The sequence below is a fragment of the Ceratotherium simum genome, chromosome 1 (assembly GCF_057802395.1).
Source record: "Ceratotherium simum simum isolate JZ-2026a chromosome 1, ASM5780239v1, whole genome shotgun sequence".
In the NCBI taxonomy this organism is placed as follows: Eukaryota; Metazoa; Chordata; class Mammalia; order Perissodactyla; family Rhinocerotidae; genus Ceratotherium; species Ceratotherium simum.
In genome coordinates, this window is record NC_141900.1 from 60355232 (window position 1) to 60381782 (window position 26551).

The 26551-nt window shown below is 43.3% G+C and overlaps 1 protein-coding gene across 2 annotated transcripts in view; it reads right to left on the bottom strand.

The window, feature by feature from the left end:
- JAZF1 (JAZF zinc finger 1) overlaps positions 1-24256 on the bottom strand; it is a 374269-nt gene extending 350013 nt beyond the window's left edge. The window contains exon 1 of one of the 2 annotated variants that reach the window (XM_087429126.1): positions 23994-24256. In XM_087429126.1, coding sequence (XP_087285252.1) covers positions 23994-24108 — 115 coding nt within the window. In that variant the 5' untranslated portion in view covers positions 24109-24256. The remainder of the gene's footprint in view (positions 1-23993) is intronic. The other variant, XM_004418882.3, reaches the window with a different exon arrangement.
- Positions 24257-26551: the final 2295 nt, after the last annotated feature.

Here is a 26551-nt window from a genome sequence, read left to right on the forward strand (position 1 = left end):
GTTGAATGAATGCATGAGTGAACAAGCAGTCCTCCTCCGTCAATACCACAATTCCCATATTTATTTATATAGAAGCTACTGAATGCTATATATAAATCAAGATGGACCTCAATATCCTTCAACCAACCACAATGGATTTTAAAATGGAAAAAAGACTGTAGCATACACACACACCTCCCTGTGATGGTCTGCTAAATGTACCCCAATATCTGTACTCTCCTTCTTCCTTTTAATGATAGAAGCTCCAGAGTTTTAGCTGGGCAAATGGTTGCCCAGTTGCAAACTATATTTCTCAACTCCCTGCAGCTAAGTGTGCCCAATAACAAGTCCCTCTTCTCATAGGTTGAAGAGTAGACAAGGTGAGAGAAAGCCAGCTTCAACCATGGAGTCTAGGACCACACTAAAGAGCAGAGGTTGGCAAACTTCTTCTGTAAAAGGCAAGACAGTAAACTTCTTGGCTCTGCAAGCCATTTGGTCTCTGTTGCAACTGTTCACCTCTGCCAATGTAGCACAAAAGCAATCATAAACAATATGAAAATAAATGAGTGTGGCTGTGTTCCAATAAAACTTTATTTATGGACATGAAATTTGAGTTGCATATAATTTTCATAAGTTAGAAAACCTTTTTCCAACCATTTAAAAATGTAAAAACCATTCTTGGTATGTGGGCCATACAAAAACAAGGGACAGGCTAAATTTGGCCCATGGCCATAATTTGCCAACCATGCCCTAGAGGATGATGAAGCATTGAGAGAGAAAGAAGCTGTCCTTAGAGAGTCTCACGGAACAGAGGTACTACCCAAGCTAATCATGGTCTACTTCTGTTAACAACAGAGAAAGAAGCATCTATCTTCTTTGAACAATTGCATTTGAGGGTCCCTGTTAAAGAAGCTTAGTGTATAACTATCAACCATGCATCCACATGTACAAAATCACATTTTGGTGTGAGATAGTCTCAGATACTAGGACTCTTCAAGATGAACAAAAAGTTAAAATCGTGGTCGCTGCAGCAGAGATTGCCAGATATCAACTCTCTCCTTACTCCTTCAGAACAGATCCGTAGGCAATATATCCTGCAAAAGAGTTATACTTCTCAGCCTCCCCAAGCCTGATTAGGAGCAGGGACTCTGGGCCTAAGGAGAGAGGAAGCCTTGAACACACACACATACACACATACACATCCTAATGCTGCCCAGCCCTCTCCCCAAAACCACAGCTCATGAGGGGCAGAGAGGAGATAATTAGGTTTCCCTTTCCCATTCAGAGAGGGGTGACCAATGTAATATTATAAGCAGTAGCTATTGGGTAAGGCTTCCCAGAAAGCTCTTTTGGCCATCCCAAAAGCCTGGAAATGAGGAGTGTTAACTGGATCTCTTGGGACCATGAGGTAAAGAGGAAGAGAACGGCAGAGATCTCAGTTGGCATGAACATCCCGGGCCACTGAAGAACAACAAGCTAAATCCAGAATTCTTTTACCTGAGAGGCTGTGGTCAGGTGCCGTTACTAGCAACCAATGCAATTCTAACTCACATAGGTCCCAACTTAAATCCTATTTCCACAACTGGGTAAAGATAATACCCACGTCTGTACAGTACACAGCTCAGAAAGGGAGAATTCTCAGATATAAAGGAGCAACAATACATGGAGTCAAGATGATGTCTTGTAGGGTGATTCTGGAAAAGCCAGTTTTGCCTGAGAATCCTCTCATCATCAGTTTACCTTGATCCCACTATACTTCCTGACTGGTCCTCAGTACATGTGGACTGTATCATTGACTGCAGCTGAGAATTCAGTCTGACATGGACACAGATTGGGCTTAACATCAAGCATTCCAATGGGTGTCAAGAAATCTAGCTCCTCAGGTTTGCTTTCCACTAATGGCTTTACGTCCTAGACCAGCCTTCCTTGGCCAAAAGCTGATCAGTTGATCAGAACATTCCTATGCGCCAGCCACTGCTCTGGGCCCGGGGAAGCAACAGTGCACTTGCCTGTGAGTCTCTGCCCTCAAGAAGCTCACATTCTGGTGAGGGAAGACAGACGATAAACAAACAAACAAATACATAATTAAGATAATTCAAGTAGAGGTAAGTCCTATGAAAAGATGTATCTGGGTGATATGATAGAACGAGGAGGGAGTGCAGGCTGCCCTATTAGCTGAGGTGAGAGAAAAAGTCTCTGAGTAGATGAGACTTGTAGATAAGGAAACAGCCATGGGAAAATCTAGAGAAGTAACTGAATGCGGGATTAAGGGGAACTCTCTGTACGATCGTCCCAATTTTTCTGTATATCTAAAACTGTTCTAAAAATTGAAATTTATTTTTAAAAATCTAAAAAAGAGAGATCCAGGCAGAAGGAACAAGAGCAATGGTCTTGAGGCATGAACAACGTTGGTAAGTTGAAGGGAGAGCAGCGAATGTGGCTGCAGCATGGTGAGCACAGAGGAGTCAGGAGATGGGATCCAAGGCAGCCAGGCAGGCGGTGTTGAGACTTGTGAGCCATCATCAGGTGACTGGATTTTCTCTTGTTGGAATGGGGAGGCTGGTAAGCAGAGTAGCTTGATATGATTGACGTTTTCGAAAGATCACTCTTGCTGCTGCAGAGGACAAGCTTTAGGGGGTGGAGGAACTGATGTGGAGGCAGGGAGACCAGTCAGGAGGCTGCAGCGTGGGATGATGACGGCCCGAGAGTCTCGGTTGTCAGGCCCTCACCAATGGCAGAAAAACTCAGTGACACCTAAGGAATACCCTCCTTCCTGGTGTGTATATAGCCTATTATACTGTGTATTGCTTACTGGAGTCCCTGGCTTCACTCCTAATGCCTAAACAATTTTTTTAATTTTTCACCGAAAGCCCTGATATTCCTCACACATAAAAACATAATTAGGAAATAAAGTGCTCTGAATTAAAAAGTTCTCTTAGGTTGTGATTTTTTAAAAGCAGCTACTTCAGTTTTGTTCACAATAGCAAAAATTGGAACTTAACAGAATGATGGGGTGATGCTGCCCCCAACATGGTGAAAACTGGTTCTGAGTAGGGGTAGGGAAGCCCACTCTTTTTATATATCAAGTGTAGATATACATACAGTACATAAACAAAAATACAGTATATCTGTAGTATTGAAATTTCATGGGTGGGGGGGATAGGAAACAGTATCTGAAATAGGCAATGTCCTGGGGAGGGGCTTATTGAAAAAAGGGTTGAGAAACAATGATTTACAAAAAACATGGAAGGTGAGGTTGGTTGGGTGAAAGGAGACTGTCGGATTAGATATTTTCAAAAGTTCCTTCTACTGTAAAATTCTATGATTATAAAATGCCCTTAATAGCATTGTTAGCCACAAAGCATCATTTTTGATCCATCCCAGGAGGCCATTCCTTGCATACCAAAAGCATCTCATGAGACGATGGCCCTTGTTTATGACCCCCACCGCCCAGGACCAGCTGTGTTTTAGGAAGGCTTCTGTATATTTATCAAAGCAAGTCCACAGTCAGAAACTTCAATGTCACAGAACCTCATGCTGCATCAGGTAATAATGAAAAGATTCCAGGATTCCTGAAATTATCAGCAAGATATGCAACTTTATGACACGTTTAGCTTCCAGTTGTCACGAGGGCGGTAATGAATTGTTTGGGAGTCTTTCTTGTAGAAGAAAAGTTCTTGAGCTGTCTGTACACAGCCACTAGCATAGAACCATACCATTTTTAGGACTGGGAGAAACCCCAGAAATCATCCACTCCTGCAGCAGAGTGTAGCTCTGGATCTCAAAGTCCAAGTTTGAATTCTGGTTATTTTCCAGTGAGTGACAATGGGCAGGTTATTTAACCACTCTGTGGCTCAGCTTCCTCATCTGTAAATCGGGAATAACAGTAAGTACACCCCATAGGTGAATTAATTCCTGTAAAGCACTTAGAACAATAATAATGCAGAGCACACTGTAGGCATTCAACAAATATTAGCCCTACTATAATCTGCCTTTTGGTTTTCACTTTTTTTTTGGTGAGGAAGATCAGCCCTGAGCTAACATCTGTTGCCAATCCTCCTCTTTTTGCTGACGAAGATTGGCCCTGGGCTAACATCTGTGCCCATCTTCCTCTACTTTATATGTGGGATGCCACCACAGCATGGCTTGATAAGTGGTGCATAGTCTGCACCCAGGATCCAAACCCACGAACCCCAGGCCACTGAAGCGGAGCGTGCAAACATAAACACACCACCACCAGGCTGGCCACTGGTTTTCACTTTTTTTAAACTTGAAAAATCCTTTAAGAAAAGTTTACCCAAAGCCCTATCTGTAGGGGATGAAAACTACTAGGAGTTCTACAGAAATCCTAGAGCCTCAAGAAGCACTTCTGGAAAACCAGCAATTAAGCCTAATGCACATATTTTATTCCCCAAGAAATGAAGACTCAAGGTTGAAGTGACCAGTCAAGGTCACACTAGAACCCCAGTCTCAACTACTGACCCTTTTGTACTCTATGTTACCAGGTGCCTCCTTGTTATCAAAGAAGTACAGAATGTATGTGTTGATGGGAACTGTCATAGGAATGAGGGGTCATGGGTGACACTCAGAAACCAGAATGCACGAAGCAGTGCACCTGACCTTCACAGAGAATCATGGAAGTCACCGTGGCCTTCAGGGCAAAGCAGAAGATCCCTCTGTGGCATCCCTAACAGAGGTTTATACAGCCTCTGCTTAAATTATTTCCCGAGAACTCACTGCTTTTCCTGATAGCCTTTGCTGCTGACTAGCTGCAGAAACCAGAATAAACAGCAGTATATAACAATCCTTTATTCCTCAGAAATTTCACCATCCCAGGGCACTATGGTGAAGGCTTTAGAGTTAAGCAGGCCTGGCTGCGCAATCTTTTTTTTGTCCCCCCAAAGCCCCAGTGGGTTGTGTATCTTAGTTGTAGGTCTTTCTAGCTCTTCTACATGGGACACCGCCGTCAGCACGGCTTGACGAGCGGTGCATAGGTCTGCACCCGGGAACCGAACCGGCGAACCCTGGGCCTCCAAAGCGGAGCATGTGAACTTAACCACTAACCAGGCCGGCCCCCCAGTGGCTGTGCAATCTTGACAAGGTTACTTACCCTCCTCTTAAGGCTCAGTGTCTTGACCTATAAAACACAGATAATAGCAGAACCTCCCTCAGGGCCTTTCTGAGAGGGTCAAATGAAATAACGTGCTCAAGTGTGTTTAAGAGTCCTGGCCCATAGTTGAAGCTCAATAAATTGTAAATGCTGTTAATTATTATTATATCCATCTACTCTTTCCCTATTAAACTACTAGGCTATATATTAGCTATTCAATGGAAAGGCAAAATTCTCAAAAGTAGACTCACTTGTTGCTTCAGGGCAGGAACTTGCTAGCTGTCCCCCCAAATCAGGCCCTCAATTCCTCCACAGTAATAGAAGTGTAGTTAGGCCCTACTAGGAGCTACACGTGCCAGTGCGTTTGCAGCTACATGTAGCCACGCAATTAACTTCTCACCAATGGAATAGGAGTGGAGGTGACAGGTTATCCTTGAAGGCCTGGGCCATAACACATAGTAGGCGCATTCCTCCACACTCTTTTCCTTTCCCCCAAGATGAATACAAATAAAGTTCATCCTCAGGGAAGGACCCCAGAGAACCCAGCTTTTACCATACAGAAGAGGAGTAGACTCTGGAGTGGAAGGAAGGAAGCAAAGAAGTAAGATGGAAAGAACCTGAAGCTCTGAATAACTGCATGGAGTGGAGTAGCCTGCCTACCCACCCTGGATCCTTCTGTGGAAGAGAAATAAACTCCCTAGACTTTTAATCCATGTAATGTTGGGCCTGTTTGTTACAGCAGCTGAGGCTTTTATCCTAGAGTAACCCCTCCTTGGGAGCAATGACTTAGCTGCAAATTTACAATACCTGTAAACAAGCTGATGGTAAGATCACACCCACAATCTGAAACACAACTCAAAGCACAGGAGTTAGAAGAATATTAGAACAAAATATTCTTTAAACGCCCTTTAAGTCTTACAGACGTACCATGAAAATTTGCCTCTATGCTTTATTCAGCGCTTCTGATGTAACATGAAGAGGCCAGGGCTTCCTTGAGTGTGTAGAAAATGTCTGATTAAAGGCAAAGCATGGAACTAACTCAAATCTTTTAAATTCCTTCGAGGCTTCAAAAGTCTTTACTTCAGGCAAAATGTGCAAGTGAAAAAATAACGACTAAATCTGTTTTTCGGAGCAATCCAATCTAGGCCTTGGAGCTGAAGGCTTCATGGTTGAGGATACGTGTCTGGATACAATTCAGTGGATATCGTTTTAAGTTGCTATATCATAAACTTAGTGCTACTGCAGAATGGAGACACAGAGATGAAACACAGAGCCATGAATCCTGCCTTTTGGAGGCTCACACTCCCATGAGGAGAAACAGAAATACTGCAATAACAATAATGGAATGCTGTTTCTAGTACCTATTATAACAGATAATAATAAAAGCATTTACGGCTCATATTTATTAAATGTTTACTATGTGCCAGGCACTGTGCTAGGATATGCCACTTAACCCTCCCAACAGCCCTATATGGTAGATAACATAGTACTCATTTTGCAAATGAGAAAATTATACATTAGCAAGTTGTCCAAAGTCACAGAGCAGCCCAACCAAACCCTGGGGTGTCCGACACCAATGACCATTCCCTCAGCCACCAGCAGATGTGCTGTACAGTGGGAGGATGGGGAAAGGAGGTTCCTGACTGGCATGTCAGTCCTTTTCCATCCTCTGTGACATTGGGTCAGAACTGGGGGAAGAGAAAGGGCATGAGATCCACCCCATAAAGCAGTCCCAAAGCTTTTCTAAAGCTCCCTCCACTGGGAAAGGGCATCAGAGGAGGTGTCCCCATCCTTCTAGCCTCGCCAAACAGCTCAGGAACTTAGAAGACAAGCACAGAACACTGGGAAACCCCAATTAAAGCTTCTGGATTCTTAAGTAATCTCAGAATGGAAAAGGGGCCGGTCATCCCTAACCTGAGAAGCAGATTCCACTATTATTTGTGGCAAGCAGAAATCACTGAACTGCTTTTACTTTCTTTAAGTCTTAATTTCCCTGTGTGAAATGTTTACTCATTCCTCATTGGGGAGTCAGTGTATGCCTCCCAAGTTCTCTGGGATGTTGTAGGGTCAGCAAATTCATGTTTACACAGTATTATGATCATTTTAGGGGGAAATTTATATCTCTGTAGTAAATTTCAAATCCTTTTGGACTTTTTCTATTTCTGAAAAAAGACATCTGTGATAATGGATACTGGATTACTGAGGTCACCCCAGCTCTCCCCCTTCCCCTTGTGGAAGAATATATTTCCTTGCCCTATCAACTCTGTGCTTGATCATGTGACTTGATTTGGCCAAAGGAATGTTAGGGACGTGATATGAATGGAGGCCTTAAATGTGCTTCCACGGTTTGCTGGGGCACTTGTGCTATGGTGGTCCACCATGAGAAAAGCATGACCCTAGTAGCTGCTGCCCCTTCAGCCTGGTCCCCAGAATGAACACGTCAGCTGACTTGTGCCCAACCCGCAGCAGATCAGCTGACCAGTAGCCTGAAGCAGAGCCACTCAGCTGAATCCAGCTTCCATTAGCCAAACACAGTTACCCTGCAGACCAGAGAGCATGAGAATAAGTGCTTACTCTTGGAAAGTCACTGAGTTTTAAGATAGTTTGTTATACCGCGTTATTGTGGCAGTAATAACGTATCATCATTTTATAATAATTGGAAAGGCTAAATTACAGGTACAAATACATGTATTTCTGATCTGACTCTTTGATTTTTCCCTTGAATTTCATTAACTGCACAAGCATCCTGTCATCTAAAACACACCACATCTCAATTACTTGAACAAAGATACTGGCAGGTTAGAATACAAAGAACAGGTTCATATGCCATCAATAAAAACAAAAGCTCATTTTGACAGTGACGTATTTACACTAACATCTCCCCATAAGAAGCAGATGTAGAAAAAAACCAGTATCTATTTTTCACGGAAGAGCTACATAAAATACTACCTTTCAGAACAAGGTACTGATGGTAAAATAATCTCTTCAGGCTCATGGTCTATATAATCTCCCTCAGTAATTTTTCTGTCCTTCTGTCAATATGCTTTCAGTTACTGCTTTCAAAACCATTCTCTCCTCTCTTCTCCCCCCACCCCGCCCTCCCTTTATGCCGACACTCACATGCGCTAAAATCTATGCAAGATTTCACAAAGCTCCTGAAGGAAAATTTTAAAGAAAATTTTAAAGAATTTGGAAACTGTGCCAAACATTATTTTTTAATGCATCATGATTATTCATAATCCTTATTTTCATTCCTACTCCAAAATAAAATCACAAACACTAAATGAATTACGTTAGTCAAATAAATTACGTTAGTAAAAAATTTGTATTTCAAAAGATAAAAAGCATTTTTAGGATTGAACAAAAAGCAAACTAGATTTGAAGAGATCTAGAGGCCCATTATCAGGGCTTCCCAGATCTCTACAGGGCTTTGAAGGTGGTGATGGGGTCCTTAAGCTATTTGAATGTTACCAAAACCACAGTGGAAACTATAGCCATAATAAAGCTACACAACATTCCACATCTTCATTTGGGGCTGGAATTAGTGGAACTCTTGTCTGGTGACACCAGCTGCCACACAGGTCTATATGCCTCTATATGCCTCTGACGACGGCTCCCATCCCATCCCCCATCACTCTCCTTTCTCCCTCTGCGCACCCACACGGGCCTCCTTGCTGCTCCTCAAGCACACCAGACACTCCAGCTCAGGACCTTTGTCCTTGCTGGTCCCTCTGCCTGGTACATTCTTCCCCTAGATACCTGAATGGCTCATTCATTCCCCTACTTCATTCAGATACCTCCCTCTCAAACAGGCCAGCCCAGACTACCTTATCTCCAACAGGCCTCTCAACCTCCATCTCCCGACTCACTCTACTTTTCTTCACCGTGTTATGACTGTTTGACATTATCTTAATGTATTTGTGTTTTGTCTGCCTCTCTCATGAGCACGGACTTTAACTGTGTAGTTCACTACTGTAGCCCCAGTTCCCAGGTAGTGCCTCCATGGTTGGCTCCCAATAAATATTTACTAAATATATAAATTGGGAGTTTTAGATGTTGCTGCAAGAAAAAACAGAAAAAGCATTTAATTACTTATTATATCAGATTGTTTGTTAGACAAAAATCTTTCAAGACACAGAATCCATGGAGTGGTAGAAGGAAAATAACTTAAGGGGCCCTAGTAACAAAAGTGTTGGAAACCACTTTAATTCAACTACTGATAAGTCACATAAGCCCAGACCACCTGCTTAACTGTATCGGATCCCAGTGTACTCTTTAAAGGGGAAAACCAGTGGCAATACATCCTATAGGACTGAAGATGATTTCAACCATTGTCAAATACCATTTAGGAAGAAAGTATTCTAAATATTCTCTGCAATCAGTAAACAACTCAACTATCGCCACTTGAGCTTCTAAAACAAGGCCTATCCCGGGACTTTCCTGAGAAGCTTCCAGCATTTGCGTATGTGACATTTCAAGGACTATTATTAAAGAGATGCATAGCCTCTTAACGAGGAGAGCGTGACATTTTGTTAGAGTCTTACAGTCGTGTTCTTGGATTTCTTCATAAAAGCCCTATAAATCCTTTCGAATGATTCACAATAAACCTTTACAAACAATACATACAGAACATCATTTCCTATTTTTCCATTGCTTAGTTGTGCAACACACAAGAAAATTATGTTTTCTGTTTATATAGTTTAATAAACCTCTCTAGACTCTTAAAATGCCTTTGCTCCCAAATAGAAAATTATATTTATCAAATATGGAAGTCATTTTTCTAATCACATGATCTAACGTTGCAAAAACTTCAATCTGGATAAACAATACTAAATTAAGGCTGGTATATTTTGAAACAGCAAGAATTTATGTGTGGAATGTTTTAACAGCTCATGGATTCCTATGGCCACTCAATATGACTTATACAAACACAAACCAAGACTCTACCAGGGAAATCGAATTTCTTCAAATATCTCCAAGTAAAAATGCTTAACAAGAAACAGAAATGTATAAGATTATTTTGATTCTTCTTCTTCCATCGTATTATAAAAAACATAAAGAGGACCGAAGAATCTGAGGAATGTGGCATTGAGAGCATCATCACGGATGACAACTTCCTAGTTGTCAGGCCCTTCATATGTATGTTTTTATTTAATCCGCATAACAACACTCTGAGATAAACACTAACTGTCCTCCTCTGACAGAAGTTGAGGTCTAGAGAAATTAAATAACTTGGTCAAAGTCACATAGCCAGTGGATTTGAGGCAGCACCCCTAGTCATTCCACAGTCAAGCCTCCAGCACAGCTTCTCCAAAAGGCGATGAATTCTTCAGAATTCACCAGAGTTCCAACAGCTAACGCACCAAATATATGTGGTATCTCACTAAACCTGGAGATACGTACTACTACTCCCATTTTAGAGATGAAGAAAATGAGGCAGAGGGAGGTTAGATACCTTGACAGAAGGAGGAAAGCCAAGGTTCCAGGTGAGGCGAGCTGGCTCTGGGAACCACAAGCTGAACCACTGTTCTACTGCCGTTCTCTCAACTCCTCTCGGCCAAGCACTCTCGCTCACTCACGACTTTAAACCACCTCGGCTTCTTCATCTATGGAACCAGATCATTGGGCTAGATCATCTCTCAGTTCCCTTCCAGTTTTTCAGTGAAACAATGCTCAATTCATCTGCAAAAGGCTTTTTTGGCCATGATGAAAACAATCAGGATAGAGTTTTCGAGTGGTCCTGCTTTTTTTCCCAGGGGAGGGAAATGCAAATGATAATGATCTTAATACACTTTCAGGATTAAGGATCATTTTTTAGAATTTAGTATAAAAAGTTTTTTAATCAAAGTTTTCATATTAAAAAATAATCATTTCATAAATAATGGAAATTAAAAAAAAAAAACAACTCTAAGCTATTCTTTCCATTACACCTTCTGTTGTTTATATAGCTTCCTTGCTGGAAACAGTGGCCTTCAAAACATACTCTGTATCTCAGAGTATGCATTCCTAGGTACTCCATCAAAACATATGGCCTATCATTAATATCTCTTATCAAATACGGTGATTAGGTGGAGTCGTTAAAATATTGCACAATGTTTTAAAACCATCTGTATTAGTTGCAAACATTTAAAGATAGATTTCACATAAAAATCTTAATTCCTAGCTTCTCTCTAACAATAATAATAAAAATAAAAGAATCTGCCAACGAAAGGCCTACACTCTAACACGGCAACGCTGGGCTGGAGGCAGCAGCAGCTGCCTTCTTAAGCAAAGCAAGGGCTCTCCAGTGTGCCCGAGTTCCCACCACTCCCAGTTATATTGACCTTGGTCACTTCAGTCACACACTGTGTCTGGAAGGCATCCGAATTTGAGACTCTTAGGCCACAGGCTCCCCAGTTTGAGCATTTCTGCTCTAACTACACACTGAAGACAGTATCACATCTTCAAACTTGCTCTATATTAAACGCTTGCCTTCAGTAAAACTAAAAACTACATCTGTAGAATGGAAACCCAAAACGGTCACACCTCTTTAAGGGTCTGATTCCTTTTTAAAACTCTATCATCCTCACAATGCTAGTTATTTCATTAGTGTAAACCAATGGGCTCCCAACCTTGGTAACACATTAGAACCAACCTTGAAGTGTTAAAAACACAGACCCAGACCAGCCCTGGTCAATCACATCAGAAGCTCTGGGGGTGAAGCCCGGGCATCTTTATTTTTTCCAGGTTCACCCAAGGGATTCTGATGGCAGGCCATGTTGAAAACTACTGACATAAACACTACTGACACATACGGTGTGACCTATAAATCAATAAGACTGATTTTCACAAGCCACAGATGAGAATCATTCTCATTACTTTACAGTATACATTACGCCAACACTTAAGATGTTATCACCTTTCCAGGTTTTGACAAAATATCATTGTTTATTCTAACATCTGAAGTGAAAGGCACATATAACTTAACATCTCTTGACCAAATATTTTGCCTGATGTTTGCATTTTTTAACAGCAAATATGTTGGTGAGGGCCCCTGAAAGTGCTGAAGTGAAGCCAACACATAACAGGGAGTTTCCGACCCAGGCAGAACATCGAGACATTAGAACATTAGCTTAAGTCACACAACTTCAACCATTTTGTTGACTTAGTGCCAAACTCCAGATGTCTAGTGTCAGAAATATTCTATCAAAAGATCTATTCTGTAAAGATCTAAAAAGCTCAACTATAGATTACCTGGGGCCTATGGAACGCCTGTGACACTTGCTATGAGTCCTGAAGAAGAGTTTTCAGTCCACAGTCCACCAGCCTGTCAGATACCTCAATAAAGTGAGATTGGCTCAATGAGGAAAGGAGAGAAGCCTAGAGAAGTCCATCTGGAATTTCTGAGGTGAAGGCTTTCCGTAATATGTATGTACTTAGCCTGAGTTTACAAAAAAACTTCAAAAACCTCGTCTCCTTCATTTGATGTTTGATACCTGAGGAAGCATGGGCATAATTTATGCTTATTTATGCTTATAACTGTGGTGTTCAGTCTACTTAACAGTAAGCTGTACAAATATGTCTCTCAGATTCCCCTGCGTTTGCCATTCCTTATATAATTACGCCACGCAGTGAGAATCAGGCAGCTAAATTAGCATTTGAGAGACTTGCACAGAATGAGTTAGGTAAGAAAAAGGGTGCTTCAATTTTTAAGCCCATATGTGCTCCCATACCAGCTCTTTGAGGTGTGGTGATGGAGTCATGTGACCTCAAGTGTGCTGTCCCTGTGAATGCCACCAGAGAAGTGTCCGGCAGCGATGGCTCTCAACACAGGCCAAGAGAAACCAGGGTTTCGGCTCTTAATTCACAATGTTGATAGCTGGGTCCTGTTAGGTATCATCGGTCGGAACAAATTTTTTAAATAATGCACATGAACATAATGACATTATTTTAATTTTGAAAATCTAAAGTAAGAGAAGTTGGTGAGTGTGTATGTGTTAGGTATTGCTTGTCAGGAGTCCCCCACCCCCCAGATAGATAAATATCAGTGAGGGAGAGAAAGCCGGTTAGCATCTTCAGACAATTCAGTAATTATAACCATTTTGGAATTGCCAAATTATTGTTTTCATTGCTGTTACTGTGATGATGGGATGCTCATGGACCCTCCCAGCCTACATAAACATTTTCTTCAGAAGTCTGGAAACATTTCTATTTCTACCAGAAGGCAGGCATCAAAGTACCCCCCCAACCATCCAAATCGCTCCCTTTGGAAATCCAGCCTTTCTGTACATAAAACACACAGGTACACAAGAGCCTTCTATTAAAAGGCAAATGTCTTGTATAGGGTCACAACTTAGGCTGTAAAGAGCAGGTACTAAGGTATATGGGGACACCTGAGAGCAAATCCTGCCCCTCGCTCCCCTGAGTGTTTTACTGGCTGCATACTTCGGGCTAGGTCATTTGGTCTATGTCTCGTGCCAAATGGGACTAACACCCAGTGTTTTATATGCATTATATGCATTAAGCAATGCATATAAAGCAACTAGCCAGTGCCTCACTAGTAGGCACTTAATAAATAGTAGCTATTGTGACTATTTTATACAAATAGGAAGACTGTCAGAACTGTCCAGTTTGAAAAGGCAGTGGAATCAGGATTCAAAATCCAGCTCTGCCTAGCTTCACAGTCCAAGCTTCTCCCCAGCCCAGCCCCCTACCTCCTTTATACCAAAACTCCTAGCAAAGAAGCAGGAGGAAACAAGACACACTTTTGTCCCAGCATTGTTTAAGCCCTAGAATGTTCTAGGCAACCAAATATTGTAGGTAAGGCAAGAAATGATTCAACTAAGCTTCATAATAGCCTCAAGCTAGAAAAGGACTAACCAGGTTCAATTCCCAAGTATAAAAATAAAGACATGGATTTCCTTTTCAAATCTCCTTTAAAAAAAAATAGGCTTCTGGGGCCGGCCCTGTGGCATAGCGGTTAAGTGCACGCACTCTGCTGCTGGCGGCCCGGATTTGGATCCCGGGCACACACCAACACACCGCTTGTCAGGCCATGCTGTGGCGGCGTCCCATATAAAGTGGAGGAAGATGGGCACGGATGTTAGCCCAGGGCCAGTCTTCCTCAGCAAAAAGAGGAGGATTCGCATGAACGTTAGCTCAGGGCTGATCTTCCTCACACAAAAAAAATAGGCTTCTTCAAAGTTCCTTAATATAAACTACCATAGACTAATTGCATAACTAGTTTGTGTATATGCCATAAACAGATATGTATAAACACATCAATATATTATTCCTCATAAATGCACACCTCCAGAGATTAGCTTCAAAGATATGTTTTTCACTGTGCAAAGTCACTTTTGCAACTTATTCTTTTCACAGCCCAAAGCACTCTCGATTTTTATTTTCATTTCATTTCTGAAAACACTTCTTGAAGGAGAGGCTAGGAAGATGACAAGGCCCCATCCTCCAGGAAGGTGCTGAGTTTCTGGGGGTGGCAAAGAGCACACATGGTTACCATAAAGTATGGTGCTCACAACTCCGGCAGAGATATGGGCAGGCACTATAGGACAAAGAGGGAAGGGCCAATTATAATTATGCTGTTTTCTGAGGTAGAAGAGCCTTTCTGTCCTGAAGGAAAATATTTCTGTTTTATAATTTTACTAAAATAAACATTCTAGTTCATATTTCACTAAATAAGGTATTTAACTAATATGGTAGCATATTGAACTCCAAATTGGAAGTACTTCTAGGACAGGGCAATGTTTACTTCATAGGCTTGCAGTGAGGGTGAATTAAATACTGTACGAAAATTGTTTAGAACAGTCTCTGGCACATAGTAATGACTCCCTACTTTGTACCAAGAAATGGATCCAAGTTTTGCGAGGCCTGAAGCTTTAGTCTCTTTAAGGGGGAAAAAACGCAATATTACAAATACAAAATGCTTATGAAAGTGATTATTTATTTAAATTAATAAATCACAAAATACAAAATTTTAAAAGCTGACATAAGGAAAACATCACAAAATCTAAATCCAGCAAAAGAACCCAGTATGTAAATTACTTAGCCACCTGATACACAGCTATAAATACTTCTTTGGGGTTGCATACTCTTTGATTACTTCTCATATGATAATGATTCATATTAATGTCATTTTCTATAAGGTGCAAAGATAAATCAATCTTTCCTCAAGTGTGGGTGATTGAAATTTATTTTTAATTATTGATAATTCAGAAAAATTACTTTCAGCCTTGCAGCTCTTTATTGGTAATGCCATATAAATTTTTAGGATTCCTGTCAAATTTGTTAACACCTCTATTAATTTTCTTCCAAGAATTCAGGGCATTTCAAGCTTTCTTGTGCATTAACTAAATACTCTTTGTATTGATGACACTCATTAACCAGTTTGTTGTCTATATATTTTTTTTGTTATTGATATATACAAACACACACACACATACACACACAAACTCACGTCAAAGGAGCAACAAACTTAGAATTCTCGTAAAAAAACATGGTGCATTTATAAATGAATACTTGCATCATTGAGTATATTCCTAACAGAAGAAACTTCCCTATTAACAACACTTAGATAAGAACTGAATCCTCTCTTTACAATTTTACAATCTAGAAATATTTTAGAAGAATTTTCTGGATTAGCTTCTGGCTCCATACATTTCAAACTAATTCCTACTGGCAGATGTCCTTGTACACATTCATGCTGCAATATTATCTCTGACCCTGCCCCTCTGTGTAAGGACCCCAGGTGAGCTGACACAGTGGATGGTGTTCCTGGGAAGTGATTCCCACATTAGGATGGCTGGGAATAACTTAACTAGACACACAGATGACTGTGAACCATATAAGTATATCCCACTAAACCCAAACTAAATGCGTCCCCAATTCAACTTCCCCTTAGCTTTGTCTCAAAAATACTCTCAACTCCGACATCACTGAGAAGAAGTGGAAGGAGGAGAAGGAGTCACAAGGAGAAATGTTACAAAGAGGAAGTCAGAGTGGAAAAGGAAAACGTTAATCGATTGCTGTTAACCTTACTTTTTCAAATTTTACAAGAAGTTATGATCCCATGAACACTTTGCTGTACACACTGCTAGGGCTCCTCCAAGGCCTTGGGAAGGGCTGGGCGGGCCCTAACAATGTATTCAAAGATGGTAAAACACGCGTTGTACAAGCGAGGGGCCCTGGGGCTTGAGTTTCATTAGCTTCACAATAAATCTGCCTCTGTGGTCCCTATTATTATTCATCATTTATCTCAGTCTGTACATGTCTGGTCTCTCCAAATAAATTTCAATTCCTTGGAGATAGGAAGTACTCTCTTAAGTACTAGCATATAGGAAATACTCAAAAAATGTGTGTGTAGTCCTCACTATCCATAGCCATCTTGACAGAGAAAGAGGGAGAATGTACGTATAACATAGATGTATGTATACATTATATATACACATATATGTACAGACACATGTATATACGTACACACATACATGCATTGTGGCATGTAGATATACACATACATGTATAAATACATATATACATGTTATTTAGATATGTGTTATATATGTATTTTTTACGTTATATATACGCCATTTATCTATACATTTTGTATATGTGCCAATTCTATACATAATACCAAAGAAATGGTAACTCTTTCTGTGTTAATAACATGTATCCAGATCTTGTCCCTTCGAGGAGGTCTATCTCAGAAGAAAGTCACCATTATAGCCTGGCAGACAATGAACAGGGTTTCCTTTAGGAGGCCAGTGGGTGAGCCACACAAGGGCTGCTCCGGCCATCAAGAGACTATCAATGCTCTCTGGTGCTAGACAGAGAGGCTGTAGTTAGGGACCCCAGAAGAGTCACTTTGACTCCTGCCAAAGTGGAGAGAGAGTTATTGGGAAGACTTCATCCTTAAAGAGAATATCCATTAATCTGGTCCCTGCTTGCAGCTGGCCTTTAAAAAAAGTAGGTAATGGGCCAGCCCCATAGCTTAGCGGTTAAGCGCGCGCGCTCCGCTACTGGCGGCCCAGGTTCAGATCCTGGGCGCGCACTGACGCACCACTTCTCCTGCCATGTTGAGGCCGCGTCCCACATACAGCAACTAGAAGGATGTGCAACTATGATATACAACTATCTACTGGGGCTTTGGGGACAAAAAGGAGGAGGATTGGCGGTGGATGTTAGCTCAGAACCGGTCTTCCTCAGAAAAGAGGAGGATTAGCATGGATGTTAGCTCAGGGTTGATCTTCCTCACAAAAAAAAAAAAAAGTAGGTAAAACTACTGCACCAATCCAGTGTGTAGAGAAAGGGGAAAATATGATTTTCTTTAAACTGATTTAGCACATTAAATGAAAGCCTTCTTTTTCAAATAAACATATAATAAATTTCTGACATTTGCAGCTTCCGATTTTCATATTCTAAAGAAACAACATTTGCTATTCGAGACTTTAGCCAGGTCATTATGGAACAAATCTACTCCCTTGTCATGAACCAAATGTATTATCTGCAATCCAGCAAGAATTTCTTCAGGAGTCCCCAGGACACGTCTGCATGGTCAAGATCTGAAGGCAAGGCCAGGATGGGATGGGGAGAGAAACAGAAGAAAATGTAGGGTCTGGTTCTTGTCCTAAAAGCAAAAGCTGTAAAAAAGGGAGAATTTTAAGGGGTTCAACAGCATTGTGCCCTGTCTCTCAGATCTCAGTCAAAAACACAAGGTCTTTGGCTTCCAAACAGTCCTAGGAAAGCCCCTCTCAAGTGTCACCAGCCTACTCCAGCCTCAAGCCTTCTTCACTGTCAACAACAGGAAGAACAGGGTTTTCTAAAAACAGCTGTCAGTTTGCATTTCTAGAATTGTCAAGGTGGGAGATGTCTCCAATATATATGCACTCTAAAGGAAACCATTTTCCAAAGAATATGGAGGCTATTGTCAACCCAGTCAGTTGCAGGCAGAGTTTTTCTGTCTGGACATTTCAATCACACATCAGAAAACATGCACACTAAGAGAAAACAATCAGAAGCTTATGAAACTTACGACACAGGATGTTCACTAGCAATGTTTCATAAAGGGTGACTTCACTGTTTACAGGTGAGAAGTGGGAAAATGGAAAAACTACTGAAGACAGTGTTTTTTGGAGAATGTCGTGCAGTTTCAGATATAGGGTCTCCCCCAGTGTGTGTGGTGTGTGCTCACGTGTGTGCATGGGCTCGTGCACACACAGGCACTTAAAAGCTCCCCTGGCTCTGTACCTGGGACCTTCTTGTGCACCGTGGGAGGGACTAAGAGGGCATCTTGCCCCAAGCCACAGGGTGCAGGCAAAGAGCAGGGCAGGCAGTGACAAGCCTTTCATTCATTCATTTATTCATTCAGTCATTCCTTCACCCCACAGGAAATGTCCTCGTGGGAATGTGCCCACAGGCCCAAGGCACAGTGTCTCTTTCTAGTCCTGGGATTTTTCAAATAAATACAGGCCACAAGGAAAGGCCACGTTGGAAACCGCTGGCCTTGACACCACTTTCCAGTCCACAGCGGCAAAGGCCTTTGCCAGCATCTAAAGTACCTCTGGCCACTCAGAAGAGAAAGCGGCCAGAGGCTGCAACCCCAATGTTAGACTGTTGAAGGGTCTCCTACTTCCTATTCTCAATCTTTCCTGGGGAGAGCCTGATGATTTTTCATAGTTGTAAGTGGACATAACCCACATTCTGTTAACCTCTAATGTCGATCTCACAGAAGGATTCCAAACATACTTCTTTAGTAAATACAAAATGGCAAGAAACTGGATGATGTAGATAATTTAACACTGTAGATAAGTACTTGACACTTATGGGCTCACTTAATCCTCATCAGCCACTCCTTGGGGTAGGTGCTGTTATTATGCTCATTATACAGAGGAGGAAACTGAGGTACAGTGTGGTTAAGCCATTTGTCCACGGTCAAACCGCTGACAAGTGGCAGAAGTGTATATTCAAACCCAAGGAAGCCGGGTTTGCCATGCTGCCTCTCAGATGATCCTCAACTCAAGAGGCTGGAGTTACTGTCTAAAGGAGGAAACACAGACCAATTGTGTCTGGAGGGGCCGTAGGAATGGTACTGTCTAGTTCTTCACCTATTTGGCAATTTGGCACAGGCCCAGCTCTGGATACCTGAAATTCAAATTCCAGCTCATACTTACCAGCCATGGAAACTCAGGCAAAGTTATGTAACATTTCTGTGCCTCAGTTTGCTCAACTATAAAGTGGGGATAATAAAAGCCTACTACATATCATACACCCATCTATTTAGTATACGATGGTACTGCTTTAAGAAGATGATGCGAATATTTACTAAACCATCATTGGAGCCAAATTCTACATTATTGATAGTAATACCTTATTTTTCTTTCCAGAGACTTTGACCTTGATTAATTAGATGGTTTATAAATCTACCCTAGGGAAAAGAAACACCATGGATTTATTACCTGGCTTTTGGAGATTAGAAAACTAACAAGTAGAGATTCACAACAAGAAGCCTGCAGACATTCAGGGTCAAGAACCACCAAGTCATAGCTGCTGCAGGCCACTACTAGTCAACAATACTCCATCTCCTAGTGGGGCCCCTACAGGAATATCTGAGCCCAAAATAGCAAAGTTAAGTCTCCTAACATCTGGGGCAAGTCGTAAATGACCTGCTAGTTTAGCACCATCACAAGAATAACTGAATTGGGTCAGATTCTGTGTTTCAGTTTCAGAGGTGCAGTCTGCCTTGGGGCCTTTGCACTGTCTGTTCCCTCTGCCTGGACCTCGATGTTCCCCACATGTCCTCATGGCCGACTCCCTCACTTCTGTCAAGGTTTTGGCTCACCTATCAGCTTCTCAGTGAGGCCTATCTTGACCAACCAATTAAAAATTCTAACACTTCCTCCTCCCAATCCATCTGAGCCTGCTCTAATCTTTCTCTTTTCCATACCACTAACCACCGTCCAACATACCATATAATTTACTTCTTATGCTGACTGTTTATTGTCTATCTCCCACCACTAGCACATAAATTCCCCAAAGGTTGGAATCCTTGTTCACCAAAAAATACCAGGTGCCTAGAACTGTGCCTGGTACAAAACAGGTGCTCAATATATATTATTACATAAATAAATCCAAAATGTAGAGGTACTTTCAGAAATGTATCAAATAATCAAATCTAGTAAGAATAACTAAACAGTTGTCTGAGACCAAAAGCCAAAATATTTCACAGCACGAGGATGCAGAGACAGAGCAGACATTTCACGAGTCTACGCCATGACCTTCAGTGCTAAATTTAGTGCTCTTGCTGTTTCTATGATTCCTAGTGACCAGTTTAACTTCACCTATCTAGGATGTGCATGTCAAGAGTGTTTCTACAAACTCAAGTATCTACTCACAGTAAGAAGCAAACAAATCCTGATCAGCTTTTCCCGTCTCCAGGAAACAGCCAGGCTATGAATGAACTGATAGCGAAGCTAATGGAGAAACACTTCAGAGTTGCAGAGCTGTGGGATTTCTAGGCAATTTAAGTTGGGATACTCAGGTTGCATACAGAGACAGGTGCTCCAGTACTAGACCAGTGACGAAATGCAAGGAAGAAAACAGGAACACAGGTGCAATACTCTTCCAAGAGGAAGGAAGGTAGCTACGACAGAGGATGGTGAAAATCACGCTTCCCTTGGCTCTATAGCCCTAAATCCTTGCTCCTTATGGGTACAGGAAAATGGTTAAAAAACAGGAGCTAAGTATTCATGTATAAGATAACAGCTACTCTCAGCTTAACGCACTTAATGAATCTGAACTAAACAATACAGTTATAATGAAAACTATGGGTCTTGTATACTAAAGGCCTTAGAAAAATCTGTCAAGCAAGAAACACACCATATTCCCATAAACCTTCATTTCATTACTGCTTAAGGTTTTGACTAGTGATTAAATGGTAATAACAGAAAGGTCTCCAAGATGGAAATGCCACCTAAGCATCTCTCTAATACTCATGATTGCTAAATAACAAGCTCCTTGAAAAAATTAAAGATAAGATTAACATATACCTCTTAGTAGTCTTATCATGCATCTTTTTAATGTGGCCATTGGATAACAAATCATTGTCAATCATTAAAAATAACCACCTGTCTCCAAAAATATTTATAGTCTGAACCACAAACAATAAATACCACTTAACAATACCTGTATAGAACTTTCACTAAATGCTTTGTGATATATTTTCACTCATGTCTCTTCATCAAAAGTGTATTTATATGACACTGCCTACTAATCAGGTTGTTTTTATTCTTCTTGAGGTCACTTCTTATTTCTTTCTGCATATGGGGCTGTCTTTGAAAGCAAGGGGCCTCTGTTCAGCGGAAGTACACAATAGTTGAAGTTAGTCTCTTCACCCCGGGAATTTCAAGCGTTCATTCTAACATTTACTTTCCATAAAGGTTGCTGGTTTCAAACTAATTTCAAAGTATAGTAATTGTTAGCCTTCCTACACAGTTTGCCTAAGTCATAGCTATTGTTACAAACTTAATTTTTCAATATTTTCACTAAAAGAAAAACACTAGCCCTTTGGGAGTGACCATTACTTAAAAGTTGAATTTTAGAAAATTTATAAAACCCTTAATTCTCTTAAAAAATGTTTGCACAACACTAAAGACAATTTCTGCAAACTTAAAAAACTCTTGTGATTCACCAATAGTTAGTTTTAAATCATCTGATTATAAACTAAATCCTCAAGAAGGATAACTGTCTTCAACATATTTTATAAATATAATTTATATTTTCTTTTAACCAGATAGTCCAAGTAGGTAGGCAATGTGGGAAAATTATAACTCACCTTACATTAATTATAGTTTATCCTGAAATAACTGTTAGTGAGAGTGAATGACATATGCAATGCCAGCCTTCCCTAGGTCAGGAAATATTATTTATATAATATATATTTATTTTATTTATTTATATTTATTATTTTCTACTTATTATTGAAAGGTAAGGAACTTGAACTAACAAAATTTCTATTGGAACTTGTCATTATTGGGGTTTTAATATTATTTTAAACCACCCATCATGAAAAATCTGATTTATCCTTTAAGCACCTTCAGTTATGACTATTCAATCATGATATGAATCAGCAAATCTGTTACTCCATTAAACTCCCGCTTTTAAGACTACCAAAACTTGTACAGATGTTCTGTCACACCTTTATCAGAGGAGATGGCATGTCACAGGGATGTTTTAAAACTTTGTTAAGTTTCAAAACCTGGACAATTACTCACCAGGATTATCTTTTGAAAGACATTTTGTAGACATTTTCAATGATTATTTCCCATTCCGGATGCCCCACCACATCCCATTCTAAACTAGCATTAAATGCTTATTAAGCACCCACTGTGTGCAAAGAGAAGGCATTATACCACGCAAAGGAGCATAAGGCTTGGCCTCATTTTATTCGCGCATAAATACACAGCAGTCGTGATTTATTCTCTCAACTTTGTAGAAACGTGAGTTGCATCCACATGGCTGAATCCATAGCAGTCATTTGGAAATGACTTTCTGGGGCAATTTACAGGTTCTCTGGATTAGACAGCCACGTTGGGGCATCATGCGGTCCCTTCACCTTCCAGCCGACACAGGACAACTCGTCGGCACCGGCCACACCTTGCGCAGGTGGCTGGATCGCCGGAGCCAGATGAACCCGACCCATCGCCCCTCGCAGGGGCTCCGGATAGGAGGGTGTAAACGTGTTCAATGACTTCTGTGAATTAAAGGACTTGTTGAAAGGCCCCGGGGTCCTCGGCAGGAAGAGAAAGCAGCCGCCTCGCGGGGCGCCCCCTCCCCCGCGCCCCCCGCGCCCGGGGCGCTGCGCAGGCCGCCGCCGCCGCCGACCCGGGCGCAGCCGGCGCACCTCGGGCCTAGCACCATTTGAAAGGCAAATCTCAGAGCCGGGGCGCATTTAAATGCCCGGCCGCGGGCCCCGGGGGATTGCTCTCCACCGGACGCAGCCGCAGGGGCCTCCGGGGTAGCTCGGCCTCGGGGCGCTGGGCGCGGCCCGCAGGCGCACCCGGGACCTCAGCCCGCAGCGCCCCGGCGTCCACGCCAGGCCGAGGCAGGGGCGGGCCCCCAGGGTCCCCAGGCCAGCGTCCCCGGCCCGGCGAGCCCTGCCGCCGCAGGGGGAGAGGACGAGCGCCCAGTCCTCCGCCCGCGGCCGCCGGCTCCGGCCCCCTCCCAACGCACCACACCTAGCAACCGGCGCTGACAGGACGCAGTGGCGGCGGCAGCGGGAGGAGGAAGCGGAATGGCTGCCGCGGTGGAGCCACCCCCGCCCCCCCGCTCCCACCTCCCAGAGGCTGCAGCCGCCGCCGAGCCCTGACAGCTCGAGCCCGGGCGGAAGCGGCGGGCGGCGTGCAGTGCCCGCCCCCCGCCGCCCTCCGCCGCCCTCGGCGCCTCGGGCCGCTCCGACCACCCGGGCCAACTAACTCCGCGCCCCTGCCCAGCGCCGGCCGCCCACCCGCCCGGCCCCGCCGCACCCTCCGCCCTGCGCCCCCTCCCCCGGCGCCCGGCCCCGCCGCCGCATCTCCTCGCCGCCCGGTCCCTCCTCCCGCCCCCCCCGCCGCCGCGCACCCCTACTCCCACCACTTCGCAGCCGGCGCGCACGCCCCTCGGAATCCCCCAGCCCGCCCGCCCGCCGGCCCGCGGCACCTCGGGGCGCCCGCCCCCTCCCCCACCCACACCCTGCTCCCCCCCACCCCAGGCACCTCACGCCTCCGCATCCCGCCACCCCCACGCCCGGGCTCGCACACACCCTCTTCGCCCCGCCGCCGCCTCCCTCCCTCCCGGCCACCCCTGGCCATTCTGGGGTTCTCGCCTAGGCAGGAGTTTCCGCGCGCCGGGCACCCCCGCCCACCCCCGTGCCATTTACCGATGTGGTTGTCCTCGATGTGCTCGATGAGGTCGGCCAGGGTGGGGAAGTGGAGTCCGCAGCCCCCGAACCGGCAGGTATTGGAGAAGAAGGAGGCGGCGGCGATGCCTGTCATGGTGCTACATCGAGAGCCCCCCTGGTGTCGGCTCTGCGAGCTCCGGGCGGGCGGAGGGACGGAGGGAGGCAGGGTGGGGTGAGGAGAGGAGGGGCTGGGGGAGGGGGAGAGAGGCGGGGTGAGGGGAGCGGAGAGGACGGGACGGAGGGAGAGGGGGCGAGAGCGATGCAAGGAGAGCGAGGAGAGACCGGGAGGCAGAGGGGAGGCGGCCGCGGCGGTGGCGGCGTCGGGAGCGGAGGGGGGAGGGTGGGGGTGGGGGTTGAGGCCGCCGCAGCTGGGAGGAGGGAGCAGGGCGCGCAGCAACAGCTGTGCGGCCCCAACCTCCGCTCCTGGACCGAGGCCTCACCTGGGAACGCCTGCCACCAACTTTATCTCATTCGGCCTGCCCTTCACAGTTGGTAATACATGCAATCTTTTTGGAACCTCCTTGGTTATGTATATTACATTCTCGATATATACACATCTATTAATTACACATGCATCCCAGCGATGAGAACTCGGGGAGTTACTCAGGCCCCTCTCGAGGACATTTGTTTGCACTTGGCCACCTGTCTAGGTGTGACACTGACATTCACAGGGGACCCAAGAAAGGTAATTGTGTGCACCTTACTCTTTAAACCTTCTTTTTAAAAAAAGAGTCCATATTCTCTGGAGGTTTGTACTAACTAATTGATTTTAATGAAGTTTCCCTCTAGGCCAGAAGAAAATCTTAGCTTTATTTAAATTTCAAAATAGAGTACTTGATTGTCAAGTGCATTTGCGTTTGTTGTACATATATACCACGTTTGTCATACTCCCTGCTCCTTTTGGGAAAACAAAAACTAAAATGATTTCATTTCCCCAAATTACCCAGCACCCCACTGCCCCATCTCAGGTCTGGGAATTAACCCATCTGTCTCCCTGGGAGCAAGACTGTCTCAGCAGAAAGGACAGTGCATTGGTTAAAGTTAGAAGGAGTGAAAACAGGGTCAAGGGACATATTTACTCTTCATTTAAATGAGAAGAGAGCCCTCCAATCAATCAAGATTACACCATCCTGTGAGCATTTAAACTATAATGTTGACCAGTTAAGCACTTAAGTTGAATTTGGTAGGCTCTCTGAAAACCAGAGTTTTGCTAAGAATCAGTTACCTCCTTGTCCCCACCTCCACCTCCCATTGCACTGGTATTTTTACCTGTAAAGCGTGTGTTCTCCAACAGCACTTTTCCAGGTGCCCAAGGAACATCAGACGTTATCAGCAGTTTATGATCCAACAGTGCATTTTTTAATTAATGCACGTACACTGAATTTAACATTTTTCCTTAGGACAAATTTTACTTACCCTCTGGTGCAGATACATAGAGAAATAGTATTCCCCTCTCCATAAACTATATCTACCTCTAGTGTTATTTCCAATAATAGGATTGTTAAGGCTTTTCATTTGAGTATTTAGAGTAAAGGCACCTTAAAAAGTTTTACAATCTGACAGTCACAGCAATTGCGGGTGATGAGTCCCCTCATCCATGGCATTTCCTCTTCTTGCTCATCTCTTCTGTCTCCCAACTCACAAGGTGACAAGCTTGTGCTGAGATGAGAGTTGGGTTGGGTGAGGCTGGGGCAGTGTTCTTGAAGTTCAGGTGGTTTCCTGGGCCCACTTGGGGACGGCAGCAGGGCCAGGGTGGGCCTGATAATCAGCCAGGGACCTGGTTGGTGCTGGCGGGAGACTGGAGCCTGGGCCAGACAAGGGTCTAAAGAGCAGGAGTTAGAATTCTAGATCTTGAATTAGAAATTTGGCAGCTGTGTGCAGTGCATTCAGCTGCCCAGTCTGGGAAGGCCTTCAGCTGAGAGCAGGCAGAATATCTGGCAGACACACACCACACCAAGTGACAGGGCAGAGAAATGCAATGCAAAAGCTTCAGCCAAAACCATGCCAAGACAGCCTCCCCCTAGAGATGCATGTTAGGCATCCTCACCATGCAGCATCTGGGAAGCACCAAGAGCTTTGGAGAAGTAGCAACTCTGTATTCTGGAGGGAAAGCTATGTGGAATTATGAACTCCAGAGAGTGTGGACAGGAACAGAGGTGGCGCAGGCAAGACAGCTCAGAGACAGAAAGTGCAGGAAATGTAAGGGGACTGGGTTTCACTAATGCATAGGTCTCTACTACCTGCTGTCAGTTTCAGTATTCTTAAAATAAAACCTTGATAGGCTGAATTTAATGAATAGAATTTTTTGAATGAAAGGAGCCAAAATAACTTATAAAATGAATCAAGCTTTTGACTTTTAAGATTTAAAATTTTTTTCTTTACTTTACCCAGTAATTAATAATTACTGGGTAATTATTAATATTTTGGAAAAAATCAGTTTATTTTGCATAAAATAACCTACTAAAACTTCATAATATGAACTGAAGCTTTACTTATATGACATTCTGCTTATACTATTTTTTTTTTAAAGCTGCACA